Source organism: Malaclemys terrapin, chromosome 2 (genome assembly GCF_027887155.1).
Source record: "Malaclemys terrapin pileata isolate rMalTer1 chromosome 2, rMalTer1.hap1, whole genome shotgun sequence".
In the NCBI taxonomy this organism is placed as follows: domain Eukaryota; kingdom Metazoa; phylum Chordata; order Testudines; family Emydidae; genus Malaclemys; species Malaclemys terrapin.
The window spans coordinates 154460546-154478617 of NC_071506.1; the positions used below are offsets into that span (position 1 = coordinate 154460546).

Below are 18072 nucleotides of genomic sequence, written 5' to 3' on the forward strand. Positions count from 1 at the left end.
TACCCAGGAAGAGATCTCTTAAGAGCATTACGCTATAGGCATAAAAAATAATAGGTCTCTGCCCTAAGGAATCTTGAGTCTAAGGCCTGAATCCTGTAACCACATATCCATAATGCAGTGAGACTACTTGTGTCATAGTGTAACCCATTCAACATATGTATTTGCAGAGTCGGGGCTTTAATGAACTAATAAACCAACTACCCATCTTTCCCTGGGCTTCTGGAGAGAAATAAGCTATTTGTTTGCTATGGGTTTTTTTCCGATGGCTATTTTTCTGAATTAGGGAAAATAAATAATATGACACAGTATGTATTGTAGCTCTTCGTTTGAGTAATGGTTGCCCAGAGCATGGGTAGGGACACCTACTGAGACTTATGTAAATCAAAGCTAAAGGTTTTCAACTTGGACATATAAAGCAGAGTCTGATGTAGGAATTGTTTCTTGGAAAAGCCTTAAGCCATGCAAGTAGCTAAAACAATGCTTTACCTCTCAGGAGCAAGGAGGGGAAGTAACACCAGAGTACCTGGAAAGGCTGTACGTCTTCTCCCTCATGTGGAGTGTTGGAGCATTGCTGGAATTGGAAGACAGATGCAAAATGGAGCACTGGCTTCGTAATCATAAAAAAATAAAGCTTGATCTTCCCCATATCTCAGAAGGAAGTGAAGATACCATGTTTGACTACTATGTGGCAACTGATGGTTAGTAACCCACTGGCATATGCCAGATAACATTTGAAGAGACATGATCTTGAAAGAGTATATTACATTGAATTAATAGAGAAGGCACTTCAGGTTATATACTTTCCCATGTTCCCTGACAGTTTTTGTTTTAAAATCACGCTTTACTACTGGTTTTAATAAAGTTTCTCCCTGTTGCTGTAAGATACCAAAACAAGGGAAACTGACTACACAAGGAAACAGGGACTTTGTATCACAAAGTACTGTCAAATGAGCAAATGTAAGCAAGCTGGAAGGTGTTTCTCTCATCTTAAGTGTCACTTGTAACAACAGGTCATGTGGCCCTTCCCATGGGTTTTTAAGAATACTCCTTGTGAAGTTAATTGCTGATCATCATAGTGGGTGGGTTTTGCCTGTGGGACCCACTGCCCCAGACAGGGTAAGAGAACTTCATAGGTAACAATCCACTTGTACTACTAGTTGGAGAATGGGATAGAAGCAAATTCTTTGTAGCTTGGAAGTATCAATCTATTGTGTTCTGACTAGGTAAATGGATGCACTGGAGTACTCGTGTTGAAGAGTATGTGTACCCCACTAACAGCATTCCAGAGTATGGTTCCATCTTGGTGCCAAATGTCGACAACGTGAGAACAGACTTCCTTATTGAAACAATTGCTGGGCAGGGCAAGGTATCAATCTTGTTTGTGTACATCAATGATGTGATCTGCATGGGTGGTGGGGGAGTTAAATTATAAATGGCAACAAAATGGCAGATAAAATTCAGTGTTGATAAATGCAAAGTAATGCACATTGAAAACATAATCCCAACTATACATATAAAATGATGGGGTCTAAATTAGCTGTTACCACTCAAGAAAGAGATCTTGGAGTCATTGTGGATAGTTCTCTGAAAATATCCACTCAATGTGCCGTGGCAGTCAAAAAAGCTAACAATGTTGGGAACCATTAAGAAAGGGATAGATAATAAAACAGAAAATATCATATTGCCTGTATATAAATCCATGGTACGCCCACATCTTGAATACTGTGTGCAGATGTATTGCCCATCTCAAAAAGCATGTATTGGAATTGGAAAAGGTTCAGAAAAGGGCAACAAAAATGATTAGGGGTATGGAACGGCTTCCGTATGAGGAGAGATTAATAAAACTGGGATTTTTCAGCATGGAAAAGAGACGACTAATGGGGGATATGGTTGAGGTCTATAAAATCATGACTGGTGAGAAAGTAAATAAGGAAGTGCTATTTACTCCTTCTCATAATACAAGAACTAGGGGTCACCATATGAAATTAATAGGCAGCAGGTTTAAAACAAACAAAAGGAAGTATTTCTTCACACAATGCATAGTCAACCTGTGGAACTCCTTGACAGAGAATGTTGTGAAAGCCAAGACTATAAGAGGGTTAAAAAAGAACTAGATGAATTCATGGAGGATAGGTCCATCAATGGCTATTAGCCAGGTTGGGCAGGGATGGTGTTCCTAGCCTCTATTTGCCAGAAGCTGGGAATGAGCGACAGGGAATGGATCACTTGATGATTACCTGTTCTGCTCATTCCCTCTGGGGCACCTGCCATTGGCCACCGTTGGAAGACAGGATACTGGGCTAGATGGACCTTTGATCTGACCCAGTATGGCCATTCTTATGTTCTTAAATAAAATGACCTCACCGCACATTAAGCAGTGGGGGCCATTGTCTGGCTTGCAGGGAAAGGTGTGTGGGCCCATTAGAGACTAGAGTGCCAGAATGATTTGCTGTGGCAGCTTGACCAGGTCAGTGTCCCATCCCACACCAGGTGACCAGAAGAGAGGGGGAACTATTTAGGTCCACACTGGGGCAGGAAAAACCCTCTTTTACCTGGACCAGGTGGAGCAGCACCCATCTTCCCATGCTAGGAAGTAGTTAAATACCAGGCTTTGTCATGATCCATGGTGGGCATTCCACCAGTCGCTCCTTTCTCACGGGGCTGGAAAGGACATTTCCCCTCACTGCCAGATTGGCCAAGGCAAGATGGGTTTCCCCCCCCCACCTTCCTGACAGAGGGTTACATGGCTTAGTTGGGGAAAATATGAAACAAAAGTTAGGCTATGATTTGCAACTCATTATGTAAATATGGGGCTGATATCCTGTGCAGGTGCTCTGCAGGGAAGGGATAATGTGATCAGATAAAGTGGATTAGTAAATGATTTAAAGGAGGTATTCTTTAAAGGAGCAGAAATGGGGGTTCGGGGCTCCTATGACTGGTATGGCAGAGAGCCAACCAACCCTCCTTTATAGCATGCCTTAACCCTCATTTGTGGGGGAGGGTCCCAGCAGTGGGTTGGCTAGGGACTAGGATGGGTAACCCCTGCTCCCGGGTATGTGTAAATGATTATGGAACTACCAGCACTGTACACTTTTATTTGACGGGTACTTCCAGACATTTAGGAATAAGATTGCAGCCTAATTTAAACCACATCTAGTGTCTCCTGTCCTCCTTCCAGCATAGCAGGACAGTGTGGAATTATAGGTGAAAATGCGAGGATCCCTTGTTGTGTAGTGGAAACTAATGACCCTTTTCCACACATACTGTTAGTTAGTATACCTTGAATTGTTCAGTGCTAAAGCAGCCCACTGCTTCCAGTTTGCCAATTTTTTTCTCATTGAAAGTTACATTTTTATTTCTTTGTTTCATTCCTGACAAGGATAGATACTGCGGTTGATAAGGCTTTGCTGGCACACTTGGCTTTTGCACCTCTGGGCTCATTTGAATTCTCTCCTTGTCTAGGCTGTGCTACTAATTGGTGAGCAAGGAACTGCTAAAACTGTCATCATCAAAGGATTCATGTCAAAATATAATCCTGAAAGCCACATGGCCAAGAGTCTGAACTTTTCATCTGCAACTACCCCATTAATGTTCCAGGTATAGTAATCACTCTACTTCTAATAAGATGACTGGGTTCACTGCTTTATTTGTACACCGAGAATTTGCCAGAAAGATCCCATTAAAAGAAGGCTTTCTCTAATTACAAAGATACAAACAAACAAAAGCACCAATCTACTCCAAGGGCTTCAGTCAAAATGGCCTTTCTACAGGGATGTAACTTGCTTCTCTCACAATATGTCTTTTTAAAATTGTTCATCAATTTCAGCAAATCCTCAGGAACCACATCCCTTCCAGTCATTCCAGTGGTTATTTGGTTACTCTCATGCTTTTGACACATTATACTTCCCTCATCAAATTCTCAATGTTTCTTGATGTCTGGAAATATGCCAGTTCACACTAACGGGCTGAAGAGGCCATTCATTTTGATTGGATTGTCATTAAAACCTTGTGTAAAAGACTAAAAACTTTACAAAATGTAGTCTACACTAATGGTTGTAAGTTGTGTTTATTTCATAATTGAGTTAAATCTTTCATGCAGGTGATATTTCACACAGTTATCTATGATCACAATAGTTCAAACTTAGTTTATTACACCACTCCATGGGGGGAAAAAAGGGATAATCCAACTCAGAATTCTCCAAATGGAATGCATGTACTACATCAGCAGTTATGGTTTTTAAAGGCAATTTGTGTTCAATTTGTATCAACCTATTACCTCACTTCAGAAACCAATGTTCCATTTACCAATTCTACAAAGCCAGTGGCATTTCTTAGTGGAAATCTCCTCAAAACAATCTGAAGAGTACCCATGTATGCCTTCGCTATTGAAGAGTTCCTGCTACTAAATGGGTGCATTTAAAAAGAATAAACTATCCTTTGATGGAGAGGAACTGTACAGCTTTAGGTAATAAAGTTTTTTCTTACAGCGTACAATAGAGAGTTATGTGGACAAACGCATGGGGACGACATATGGTCCTCCTGCAGGCAAGAAGATGACTGTCTTCATTGATGATGTGAATATGCCTGTAATCAATGAGTGGGGAGATCAGGTTAGTTAAGTATTGAAATTTGGCTTAATGCTGATCTGTTGTTTTTCTCTTTCCTTGTGACATAGGTGACATGGCTTCCCACTCTGGTCAGGTTATTGAGGTATTTGAAATACATGTGATTATTTTCCTCTGAGCTCCCTCCTCTAGATATTACCAGATGAAAGGGCGATCCAATCCCACCTATTTCTGGTAATTTATAAATGTTGTTTTCTTCATGACAGAAGAAAATGTAGTGTTTTTTAAGACAAGGAAAATCTGTCTCTTAGTTAAGTTTTTTGGGTACTCATAAATAATTTTGCATGCCATTATGCATCAGGGAGATATTCTTCTAATCCTAACGGGCTCTTTATAGGTCACCAATGAGATAGTTCGACAGCTGATGGAACAGAATGGGTTCTATAACCTGGAGAAACCAGGGGAGTTTACCAACATTGTTGATATCCAGTTCTTGGCAGCCATGATCCACCCTGGTGGAGGTCGCAATGACATCCCACAGAGACTAAAGAGACATTTTTCCATATTCAACTGTACTCTGCCGTCCAATTCTTCCATTGACAAGATCTTTGGTAAAATGAAGACTCATTTTAGAAAGTGTTGATTGAAACAGTTAGAATTGGGGTGCCAAATTTTGTTTGTCCCCCCCCCTACTTTAAAGAGAAATCTTAATTTTTTGTGTGTGGGGAGTGGGGGTCTTAAATATGTGTACCCAGGTTTTCCTAGAACAGTGGCTCTCAATTTTTCCACGTGTGGTTAGTGATTAGGACTCAGTTAAATCCCAAACTACTTTGAGATTACCAAGGACTGGGGTACATGAATTCATTGGCTTTTGGTGGTAGTGCTGGAGGAGTTGGTGGGGAGTGCTGGGTTTGGTTAGTGCTGATGGTTAGTGCTCAGTGGGATTTCGACTGATTTTTTTTTTTTTCAGCCCTTGAACTCCCCCTGTTGCCCACTCCTTGGTCATGCCCTGGAAGCTAAAAACAAACAAACAAACACAAAACCAAATCTCTGCCTTAGACTAAGATTCTAAATTTACTCCTGGGGGAATTCTGCACCAAAAAATTAAAAATTCTGTGCACAATATTTTAAAATTCTGCAAATTTTTATTTTGTCAAAATAACACTACATAATTCTGGCAGTTTCAATTATTTGGGTAATTTATTTCAAAATACCTGTCAGCAAGTATGTCTGTAACAATAAAGACACACACAAAAATTCCTCCAGAAGTAGAGAGTTAAAGAGTTAAAGTAACCCCTATGACAACCCAGTTCTTCTTCGAGTAGTGTCCCTGTGGGTGCTCCACTGTAGGTATATGTGTGCCCTGTGTGTAATCGGAGAGTTTTGGTAGCAGTGTTCCTTGAGCCCTTACATGTGCCCTCCCTCCCTCCCTTGTGGTCTGCCTCGAGGCTATTTAGCACTGCATGGGTGAACCCTCCTCACTTTCTTCTTTACCACCTTTGGCCTCAGACAGAATGAGCAGTTGTCCCTTCCTTATCTGTGTCATTAGCATAAGTAGTGTTTGTTTTGTTACCTTTGTTCTCCTTAAAAGTACTTAGGCTAGTGTTTCTTTATTTTATTTTATTTTATTCCTTTGGGTTAAAAAAAGAGAGAGAGAGAAAGGAAAAGAACTTCAGTTTCCTGCCCTGTCTGGGGGCATTCTCCTCTCCCTCCCCCGGCATCTAGTAGACTCATAATTTTTTTTTCCAGTTAAAAAAAAAAAATAAAGAAGACTGCTAGAGGATGACAACCCCCTGCCCAGGGGCATGCCTGGCTCTCTCTGCTCCAAGCAGTGCCTCTCCTGCCAGGAGTCAGTTCCTGTAATGGCCAGACACCCTCACTGTGCCTGGGAGAGCCTCACAGAAGTGCTTTACCTGCCACAGCTAAAATGGCACCCTCACAGGAGCTGGGAGCTGAAGTTAAAACTCCTCCCCATGGAGAAAACACTTCAGTCTGCAGGGGACTCCGGTGGGTGCTGACCCCGGATCATCCCCGGAGCCTTCACTTCAAAAGGGGTCGAGTCGTGAAGAGGAGAGGAGAAGGAGAAGAAGAAAAATAAAAAAGGCCACCAGCAGACTTCCCTCAGAAAGGCTCGTAAAAAGGGCTCCTCCGAGCAACTGGCCAGCCAGAGGGGTTCCCCAGTGCGGCCATCTCAGCACCGATCCAAACACATGGGTTCCGAGTAGCTGGTCAGCCAGTGGGGTTTCCCAGAGTGGCCACCTCAGTAGGTCGGCACCGCAGCTTTGAAGCATGGCACCTGAGAAGGGGCCCCCAGCTGTGAGCTCTGCTAGGGTATCCTCCAAGGTTCTCTTCATTGTAGTGGCCTAAGAACCCCGGTACAGTGACTGGACTATATCAGCACCAACCTTGTTGCAGTACAAGTGAGAGCGTTACTCTCGCTACCCACATTTACCACCCTGGGACACATGTCTCCCTAATACGCTGAGGAGCTCACCCACACAACTACAAGTTTCAGGACAAATGGCCTTTCACAGAAATGACCTTCCATATCACTCTTTTGGGGCTAAGGGCTGTCAGGAGTGCCTGTGCACACTTTCTGCCTTTCATCAAAAACAACACACAAAGGTCATGATGGACTTAATGTGACCTGTATGTTTTGTATAAATCGCCAAGGGGCTGCCAGATCTCCCTCCCTCTACAAGACAGCACTCAAACTTTGGAATTGATGCACCCATCACAATGTGCTCATCTCAGCTGTCTATCTACCAGGGATACAGAACGTGATGGCTGACAGTCTCAGCTGAAATTTTCTCATGACCATGAGTGTGTACTGAATTCAGAGGTGCTTCAAGATATAGCCGCCCTTTGGGGAATCCTGACTATGGATCTCTTCACTGCTTAACAGAACAAGAAAGATCCTTGTTACTGCTCCAGGGCTGGCCTGAGGAAACATTCACTGGCAGTTGCCCTCATCTTCCCATGGGACAGGGCCCACTTGTATGTCTTTTCCCAGTTTCCTACTCTATCCAAGATTCTGTTGAAAATTCAACAAAACAAAGCGAGAATTATTCTGATTGCCCCTCTTGGCCATGACAAGTCTGGCTCCCTTACCTCACACAGATGGCAATATGCCCTCCTGTTTCTCTTCAGCCCATTCCTCACCTGCTCTCTCAAAACAATGGGCTGACCCTTAACCCCAACCTGCAGGTCCTCCGCCTCCGAGCTTGGCTCCTTCTTAGTTCCAAGGCTTAGAGGCAGATTGCTCTGTCAAGGTGAAAGACATGTTGCAACACAACCAAAAGCTAACCACTCGACATGCTTATCTACAAAATGGAAACAACTCCAAGTTTGTGTCATTCCAAACACACAGACCCAACCTCATCTTTCCTCCCTCTGTTTTTGCACTACATTTTAAACTCTCACTCAGCTCCCTTAAGGTACATCTCGCGGCGAAAACGGCTCCCCAGTTGGTGTTTGCTCACCCACTAATGCGTAGATTCTTTAAGGGCATTGGGAATCTCTTCCCGCATGTGACACCACCCACTCCAGCCTGGGACTTTAACCTAGTTCTCAGGGCTTTGACTAGACCTCCCTCCGAGTCCAGGGCAACTTGTTCTCTCTTACCCCTGTCCATGAAGACAGCATTTCTAATTGCCATCACCTCAGCTAGGCACATAGGAGAAATAGCGGCCCTGTTGGCACATCCATCATTCACAGCCTTTTTTTTTTTTTTTTTTTTTTAAGACAAAGTAACTCCAAGGCCATATCCCAAGTTTCTCCCTACTTTCGCTGCACTTTCCATATGAATCAACAGATCCATCTCCCTGTTTTTTCCCAAAACCACATTATGACAACTGGGAGACAACTGTGCATATGCTAGATATTAGAAGGACATTAGCATTCTACTTGGACAGGACTAAAGACTTCAGGAAGTCCCCTAAACTCTTCCTTTCATCCACAGAAAGATCCAAAAGCTCTGTGATATCAGCTCATAGACTATCCAAATGGGTCTCTGGTTGCATTAATCAACTTATCAAGGGGGCAACTTGCTTCCATCCAGAGTCCATACACACTCCACGAGGTCCGTTTCTACCTCAATCACATTCCGTAGGGAAACCCCTATCTCAGCAATCTATAGAGCGATGACTTGGGCCTCTGCATCCGAAGAAGTGGGCTGTAGTCCACGAAAGCTTATGCTCTAATAAATTTGTTAGTCTCTAAGGTGCCACAAGTACTCCTGTTCTTTTTGCCCATACTTTCGCAGAACATTATGCGATCACTGAAGATTTGGCTGCTGACTCCATCTTTGACTCCACAGTAGTCTTTGTAGTAAAAGACTCCACTCCGAAGTCCCAGCCTCCAGTGGTGGATACTGCTCGGGAGTCAGCTACAGTGGAGCACCCATAGGGACACTACTCAAAGAAGAAGAGGAAGTTACTCACCTTGTGCAGTAACGATGGTTCTTTGAGATGTGTGCCCCTAGGAGTGCTTCACAACCCACCCCCTCCCTTCTACTTCGGAGTTCTCAATAGGGCTCTGCGGTAGAGAAGGAAGTGAGGGGGGTTTGCCCGTGCAGTGCTAAATAGCCTCGAGGCAGACCACAAGGGAGGGAGGGCACATGCGCGGGCTCAACGGACACGGCTATCAAAAATCTCCGATTAGAGGTGCAGGGGCGCACATACACCTACAGTGGAGCACCCATAGGGACACACTCCTCGAAGAACCATCATTACTGCACAAAGTGAGTAACTTCCTCTTCTTGCTTCTCTGCCCCTTCCCCCCAGAGCCCAGCTGGGGAGCCAGACACTCACCCCCACCCCAGAGACCAGCTGTGGGTCCCCTGGCCTAGACACTTACACCCTCTACCCCTTAGAGCCCAGCTGCAGCTCCTCACCCCGGCCCAGACACTCACAGACCCTACCCTCCCAGGGATCCAGAGGGAGAAACAATCTGATGCAGGGTCCCAGGCTTGCACAGAGTTTCCTGAGTGCCGCCTCCTTCCTTCAGGGTATGCTGGGAACTACAGATGCGGGGAACCCTCCAGTTCCCTCCCTCTGCCCCCAGCCTTGCCTTCTATTTATGAGCTGGGAAGCCCCTAGTGGTGGCCAACATCTCTGCAGCCCATTTCTATGTGGGGAAAAAAGGAAATTCTGAGTGCCCAACATTAATTTCTGCAAAATTCTGCATTGTGCAGTGATGCAGAATTCCCCCAGGAGTAAACTGTGAGTAACGTTAGCACAAAATCAAAATGGTGTCCATTTTTAAATGGACTTTCTGAGGTAAAATTTGACCCAAAACTAAGGCCTTGAACAAGTATCATTTTTTACAAAACCCAAGAGAGTAGAGAGGTTTCCATGATTTAGCCCCTTTACATTTTCAGTGGAAACTATATTTTTCTTGTTGAAAAATCCAAATCGAGTCTCTGCTCAGGTTTAACTTGGAATGTTCCAACTCAATGTGAAGTTCACCAATTGATTTATAAACTCAGGAAAATAGTCTTACAATGGGACATCTAGATCCAAGATTCTGAGGCTGGCACCAAAGTTGTCCCTGGAAAATCTGCACGCTCCACAGTTACATATGAAAATACAGGATTTCTGTGCACATTTGTTGCATGTGCAGGTGCTACATGTTTACACTGCTGCACACATCTGCAAAAATTTTGCAGAAATAACTTTGACCCTGGACTTAAAATAATTGGTGTCTGGTCCTTAGCATATTGCTCCCAATACAGCCCAAGAAGTGCATTTTATAGCTTAGCTAGGCTGCAGCATTTTGGTTTATTTCAGGGGACATGAGGTGAAGGTGCAAAGAGTATTGCTGTCTTACATGTACAGGTTGTCTGTGCCTGGAGTTATTCAGGAATAGCTGTTCCAGAATAGCTACATGTGTAGACGAGCCTTATTTTAGTAACTGCCCTTTAAACCATCAATTTTGCTTTTCGCAGGTGTGATTGGCGTAGGGCATTATTGTAGTCAGCGGGGCTTCTCAGAAGAGGTGAGAAGATCAGTAGCCAAATTGGTGCCACTGACACGCAGGTTATGGCAGATGACCAAGATCAAAATGCTACCCACTCCAGCCAAGTTCCATTATGTCTTCAATCTACGAGATCTCTCAAGGATTTGGGAGGGGATGCTAAATACCGTATCGGAAGTAATCAGTGAACCTAATGTAAGTAACATACAGCTTTCTTTCATGGAGTTAGCATATTAAGTAGCAATGGGATGAAGACTATAACTGATTCTTTGGTGGTTCAGTATAAAGTAGGAAGCCTCTGTCTCTACTTGTTATCACTTTTCTTATTAAATTGTAAGATCTTCAGTGGTTTTGTTCTGTGTTTGTACTCTGTCTAGGACAGTAGGATCCTGTTCCATATCTGGGACTCAAAGGTGCTTTCTCAATACAAATAATAAATAATAAGCATCAGTGATGAAACAATACTGTGATACTGAAGGCTAAATTGCTAAGTTGCCAAAGGATTTTATGGACATACAATGTAGCAAAAGAACAGAAACCAGTTTGTTACCCTGTCTGCATCAGTTTTGTGGTCTGTTTTCCTTACTGATAAATGTTAACTTATTTCAATTTTTAAAATTATGGAGAAAAATCAAGCTTTTTAAAATATTCAATTTTATAAACATACATAGCAGCAAGCTATTCAGCGTGTTAATGACAAATAATTTTGTTCTTAAGGTATAGGATGCCTTGAGGTTTTCAAACCATGTAATTGGCTGAAAGCTGATTTTTGGCTTAAAGCTATAAGGATATGTCTATACTTCAGTCTGAGGTGTAGTTGCAGCATGGGCAGACATACCCATGCTAGCTTTACCTGTACTAGCACAGCTAAACATAGCAGTGGAGAAACAGCAGCACAAGCGTCTGCATGGGATAGCAATGCCTGTAAATACCTGGGATCCCCAATATGCTTGTCCAGCCCCATCTGAAGGCTGTACCAGCACACCTACCCTTTTATTTCTAGCTGTGCTAGTGTGCGTACAACGAACATGGGCATGTCTACCCATGCTGCAGTCATGCCCAAGATTGCAGCACAGACATATATTAAATGGAAGAGGGAATAACACTGGACTGTAACAAGTCTTTCTGTATTTCATTACTGTACGATCCACACTCCTTGTGAAAAATAAGATACTTGACGTAAATATTTCCCTCTGAATTTTTCAATTTTCCTTTTGAAAAGCCAATTTTCTTTAATACTGAAATATAAAGTTGAGTCTTCAATGCAGTGACTATCCCACTGCAGATGAATCATTATCCAACCATCTCCACTGATGGTGCTGTCAGAAGTAGCATATAAAAGTGTGGACACCAGCTTATGAACGAACACGTATGATTTGTGAGTGGGAAATAGATCTGTTAGCAAACTGGGTAGTCAGCTATTGAATTTGCTTGTAAAAATATGCTTGGCATTCATAAAGTCTGGTTTTGGCCATGCAATAATTGGACACATAATTATGTAGTTTGGGAGGCTAGAATGAGGCTTCATCTAATACTCTGTCCTGAATGTGAAGTGTCTCTTTTTTTTGTAAACTGGACATACACTTAAGCTGAGATGAAGCTGAATCAAAGTCTGACAAAGAATACTATTTCAGCTTCCCTTGTAAGGAGTAAAGCATTACTTTGTATTGTCTAGAGGTAACGCGATACTGTACGGAACAATAGTGACAAAACTCTAACCTTGCTGAGATATGGCTGTGAAGAGTACAAGTTCCTCTGTTCAGGGCCGGCTCTGACTTTTTTGCCGCCCCAAGCAAAAAAAAAAACAGGGATTGCAGGGTGGCTGGACCCGGAGGCAAAGCCAAAAACCACCCCAACAACAACAACAAAAAACCCGCGCAGGGCGGCCGGACCCAGAGGCAAAGCAAAAAAAAAAAAAAAAATAGGGCAGCCGTGCTGCCCTAAGATTGGATGGAATGCTGCCCCTTAGAATCTGCCGCCCCAAGCATGAGCTTGCTTGGCTGGTGCCTGGAGCCGGTCATGCTCTGTTACAAACTTAATCAATTGAGATTTTTGTTTTGTGAACAGGTGTTGATAAAGTTGTGGAAGCATGAATGTAAGTGTGTTATTGCTGATCGTTTCACAACCCCAGCGGATGTAGATTGGTTTGATACAGCTTTGGCAAAATTGGTTGAGGAGGAGTTCGGTGAAGAGAAAAAGGCTTTAGTGGATTCGGAAACTGATGCTTACTTTGTTGACTTCTTAAGGGATCCACCTGAAGCAACAGGTAACTACAGAAACTTGATGCAAGAAGAGATAATGGTGTTCTGGTAATTTATCACAATGGGTGTGGGGAGGGAAAGATACAGTAAATGCTTCTGTAGAAAAGACTTCAGAATGCATATTATAAACACCCTTCAGTGCCTAGCCAGCTCTTCTGGTTAGTTCACAGGGCCATGGTCCCAACTCTTGTCTATCCTTTTTGTGGTAGCTAATGTTGCCAGTTGCATTTATGCCCAGCACCCATGTAGGGATAGAAGTGGAGAGCAGATAATCTGTATAATGGCTGGGCATAATCTGGCACCTGGGGTCTGTTGCAAGCATAATGCTATAATGATGCAATCCAGAAGGATGTTCTGTAACATGAGTCCAGTATATAGTAATCACTGATGATTGCAATACTTGAACTAAAACTGTATAAATAGTTATTACACTTACTAACCTCTATCCCGCCCCCCAACTAGTACACAAAAAAGCCCAATTTTGACTAATCCATTAATGTCAGGTAAATGTAATTTATGTGCAACCATTACTCATGTGTGTGGCCTTCAGTGTTTTCTTGCTACATTACTAATGACTCCTATTAAATTGTCCTTTTCACTTGTTGCATAGTCTCTCCTACGTGTTTCAAATCAAAATAACGTTTTACATCTTATTTATACAATAGTTATTTTGGTATTTGTATTTATAAAATACCTATTTTCTTTCACTTGCTTTGTTCATTTTTTCTCTTGCAAGAAAAGTTATGAATAATGAAGGCCTATTCATTAGGTACTATTTTGTAAGGAAGCTAAATTGCTTTACAGTGCAATTGAAGTAGCTCAAAAATGGGCAAATGATACAAATTTGTGTTCTGTTTCACTGTGTTGTATGAATTGCTTTTGTTTTGGGAAAGGCCATTATTAAACTATTTTGAGGTCAGTCAGCTACTCCCCTCCTCATAAATGATGGATACATAGAGGTACCACAATGACTAGAATAAACCAAGTAATGATCTGAACCAATGCTGGAAAACAGACTCCTAAATGATATGGCAGGTGAGAGCAATAAGGAAGAATTGTGCAGAGAAATGTATGAAAGGAGTAGAAAATATAGACCCTGATTTAGGAAAGTGCTCAAACATGTGCTTAAATATTTTGTTATATTGGGAACACAAAACACAGGGAATAGATGAAGAATGAGCAAGAAAGGAAAAAAAAATGTAGTAGAGTACAAGAGATGGATTTTGATTTGTACATTTAACTTATTAATTATGATAGTGCCTGATGGCCAACCAAGAATAGGGCCCCATTTTGCTAGACATTTTGTGGTAGACAGTCCTTGCCCTGACACTTGTTTTTGCATTAGTATACATTGTATGCATGCTGAAAACTTGTACTTCTTTGAGTGCTGGTACCTGTGTGTATTACACAGTGCGTACACATGAGCACAGAGTCAGAGAATTCTTGAAAGCCGTGTCCGTTGGGTCATGCATGCGCTGTTGCCGTCCTCTTGCCTCCAATTGAGGAGATAAAGGGCAGAGTGGACTGACCGCCTCTACAGTTCCTTCTTATCACCGCATGGCCTGGGTTGGAACCTCCAGTGTCTAGAGTTTCATCTTCCTTTAGTTTTGGATCTGTACATACATATGTATATATTTTGTAAATTGGACAAGGTACAAGTCATCCCCATTGCCTCCAACTGGCCCAGACAGTTCTTGTTCCTGAGTCTCATACACATGTTATCTTGGTCAATGATCAACATTCAGTCCTTTTCCAATCTCGTGACCGAGGGGAAAGACAGAATCAAGCATCTTAACCCCCAAGCACTCCATCTCAGGGTGAGGTGTTTGGATGGATGTCAACTCTCGAACGTTCATGCTCTGAAGCTGTGCAAAGCATCCTTACTAACAGTAGAAAAGATTCCACTAGAATATTCTACTTAGTCAAGTGGAAGTGTTTCTTTGTCTGGGCAAAACAGAAACCCATGAGTTGTGGGTATTCCCCTTACTCTGGACAATCTTCTTTCTCTCAGAACAGCTGGGATCCACCTGGCACCAGTGAATGTGTACCACCCATCTTCTCATGATTATTCAATTTTTGCTCACTTACCGACTACTAGATTCTGAAAGGTCTAATCAGAGCCTTTCTGTCAGTAAGGAAATCTGCTCCTCAGTGGGACTTAAACCTTATTCTTTTGGTGCTCTCTTAACCTCCTTTTGAACTACTAGCTACATGTTTCATTTCTCTTCTGTCCATGAAGGTTACATTCCTGATAGCCATCAACTCAGCCAGGAGGGTGGGCGAGCTTGGAGCATTGATGATGGATCTGCCTGACACCATATTCCATAGAGACAAGGTGTCATCACGTTTACATCCGAAGTTCACCCACAAAGTAGTTTCAGAGTTTCACTTGCACCAGTCACTTCACTTGTGTTTTTTCTGAAACCACACGCATTGGAAGAAGAGAGGAGACCTCATTCCCTCAACATGTGATGAGCCTTAACCTTTTACCTGCGAAAGATAAAGGCAATCAGAAAAACTCCCAGACTGTTTATTGCTGTAGCGGAAAGAGTTCAAGGTCAAGCTATATCCTCTCAGAGGATCTGCAAATGGATCCTCTATCTATCTATCTCTGCTCTCAGGTGTCTAATTGTCCTCCCCCTCATGGGATGAGAGCTCATTCTAGAAGAACACAAGTGATATTAATGGCATCGCTTCAAGAAGTACCTCTATTTGACATTTGCAGAGCAGTTGCATGGAGTTCCATCCACACATTTGTGAGACAATATGATTTAGTACAGGACTCCTCCACTGATGCATCTTTTGGGATGGCAGTACTTCAAATGACTTTTCTGCCTGCATCCTGGCAGCCTCCTCCTTCTTCAGTACTGCTTGTCAGTCACCCAGAGTGGAATACACATAGGGACCAGCAATCAAAGAAGAAGAGAAAGTTACTTGCCGACTGTGTAATAACTGGAGGTTCTTCGAGATATGTGGACCCTGTCTGCCCTCCTTCCCCTCTGCTTCAAAACATTCTTGGATTTACGGTAGAGAAGGAACTGGAGGAGAGGTTGATCTGTTCAACCCTTAATCTCCTTGATCAGAGGCACAAGGAGAGCGAGTGTGCCTGTGTGGACCAACTGACACTGTTTTCAAGAGTTCTACAATTGCATGCATGAAGTGCATGAGTACACAGTGGAATACAAATAGGGACCACACATCTCAAAGAACCTCCAGTTACTATAAGGAAAGTAACATTCTCCTTTGTGAAACAAAACGCAAGCAAAGAGAGAAGACTGTAGGACGTAAGGCTATGAAGTGAACATTTAAAATTCTTCCCCTGCATATGTACTAGAGTTACGTGCCTTTAACCAAGACACTTATCTACATTCTTTGACAAAGTAGGAGGTTCTCATTTCTTAGTGGCTGATTGTACTTATTGTGCTTGTCAGAGCGCTGAGAACCCTCCCAATTACCTTTCTTTACAGCTCTCACTTATTCTCAGACTGAAGCTAATGTTTTGCTAGTCAAATGGGTCACAAGACTCAGCTTTCTCCCTCAGACCAGGGCCTTAGAAGCAGAGAGGACAGTCAGCTGTTTCCTGCTATATTGGAGTGTAAGAACAGGAATTGAGTTTGGATGTTGCATGGATTTTTTTTTAGGCCTGTCGATTAATCACAGTTAATTCCTGCGATTAACTAAAAAAAAAAGAATCACGATTAAAAAAATTAATTGTGATTAATCACAGCTTTAATTGCACTGTTAAACAATAGAATACCAATTGAAATTTATTAAATATTTTTGGATGTTTTTCTACATTTTCAAATATATTGATTTCAATTACAACACGGAATACAAAGTGTACAGTGCTCACTTTATATTATTTTTATTACAAATGTTTGCACTGTAAAAAATAAAAGAAATAGTATTTTTCAATTCACCTCATACAAGTACTGTAGTGCAATCTCTTTATCATGAAGGTGCAACTTACAAATGTAGATTTTGTTGTTGTTGTTACATAACTGCATTCAAAACCAAAACAATCTAAAACTTTAGAGCCTACAGGTCGTCTCAGTCCTACTTCCTGTTCAGCCAATCGCTAAGAGAAACAAGTTTGTTTACGTTTATGGGAAATAATGCTGCCTGCTTCTTATTTACAGTGTCACCTGAAAGTGAGAATAGGTGTTTGCATGGCACTTTTGTAGCCGTCATTGCAAGGTATTTATATACCAGATATGCTAAACATTTGTATCCCCCTTCATGCTTTGGCCACCATTCCAGAGGACATGCTTCCATGCTGATGATGCTCGTTAAAAAAATAATGCGTTAATTAAATTTGTGAATGAACTCCTTGGGGGGAGAATTGTATGTCTCCTGCTCCGTTTTACCCACATTCTGCCCTATATTTCATGTTATAGCAGTCTTGGATGATGACCCAGCACCTATTGTTTGTTTTAAGAACGCTTTCACTGCAGATTTGACAAAACACAAAAGTTACCAATGCGAAATTTCTAAAGATACAGCACTCGACTCAAAGTTTAAGAATCTGAAGTGCCTTCTAAAATCTGAGTGGGATGGGGTGTGGAGCATGCTTTCAAAAGTCTAAACTCTGATGCGGAAACTACAGAATCCGAAAATCAACTTTCTGTTGGTGGCATCTTACTCAGATGATGAAAATGAACATTTGTCAGTCTGTACTGCTTTGGATCGTTATGAAGCAGAATCTGTCATCAGCATGGACACGTCCTCTGGAATGGTGGTTGAAGCATGAAGGGACATGAATCTTTAGCACATCTGGCATGTAAATATCTTGCGACGCTGGCTACAACAGTGCCATGCAAACACCTGTTCTGACTTTTAGGTGACATTGTAAACAAGAAGCGGGCAGTATTATCTCCCACAAATGTGAATACACTTGTTTGTCTGAGCGATTGGCTGAACAAGAAGTAGGACTGATTGGACTGGTAGGATCTAAAGTTTTACATTGTTTTGTTTTTGAATACAGTTATTTTTGTACATAATTCTACATTTGTAAATTCAACTTTTATGATAAAGAGATTGCACTATAGTACTTGTAATGGGGGAATTGAAAAATACTATTTCTTCTTTTTTTTTTACATTGCAAATATTTGTAATAAAAAATAAATATAAAGTGAGCATTGAACACTTTGTATTCTGTGTTATTGAAATCAATGTATTTGAAAATATAGAAAACATCCAAAATATTTAAATAAATGGTATTCTATTATTGTTTAGAAGTGCAATTAATCATGCAATTAATCGTAATTACT

At 41.9% G+C, this 18072-nt stretch overlaps 1 protein-coding gene across 1 annotated transcript in view; it reads left to right on the forward strand.

The window, feature by feature from the left end:
* Positions 1–18072, forward strand: part of DNAH5 (dynein axonemal heavy chain 5) — a 222059-nt gene that overhangs the window by 121154 nt on the left and 82833 nt on the right. The window contains exons 45-51 of the mRNA XM_054019813.1: positions 494–698; positions 1224–1366; positions 3463–3597; positions 4488–4610; positions 4963–5176; positions 10513–10736; positions 12609–12807. Coding sequence (XP_053875788.1) covers positions 494–698; positions 1224–1366; positions 3463–3597; positions 4488–4610; positions 4963–5176; positions 10513–10736; positions 12609–12807 — 1243 coding nt within the window. The remainder of the gene's footprint in view (positions 1–493; positions 699–1223; positions 1367–3462; positions 3598–4487; positions 4611–4962; positions 5177–10512; positions 10737–12608; positions 12808–18072) is intronic.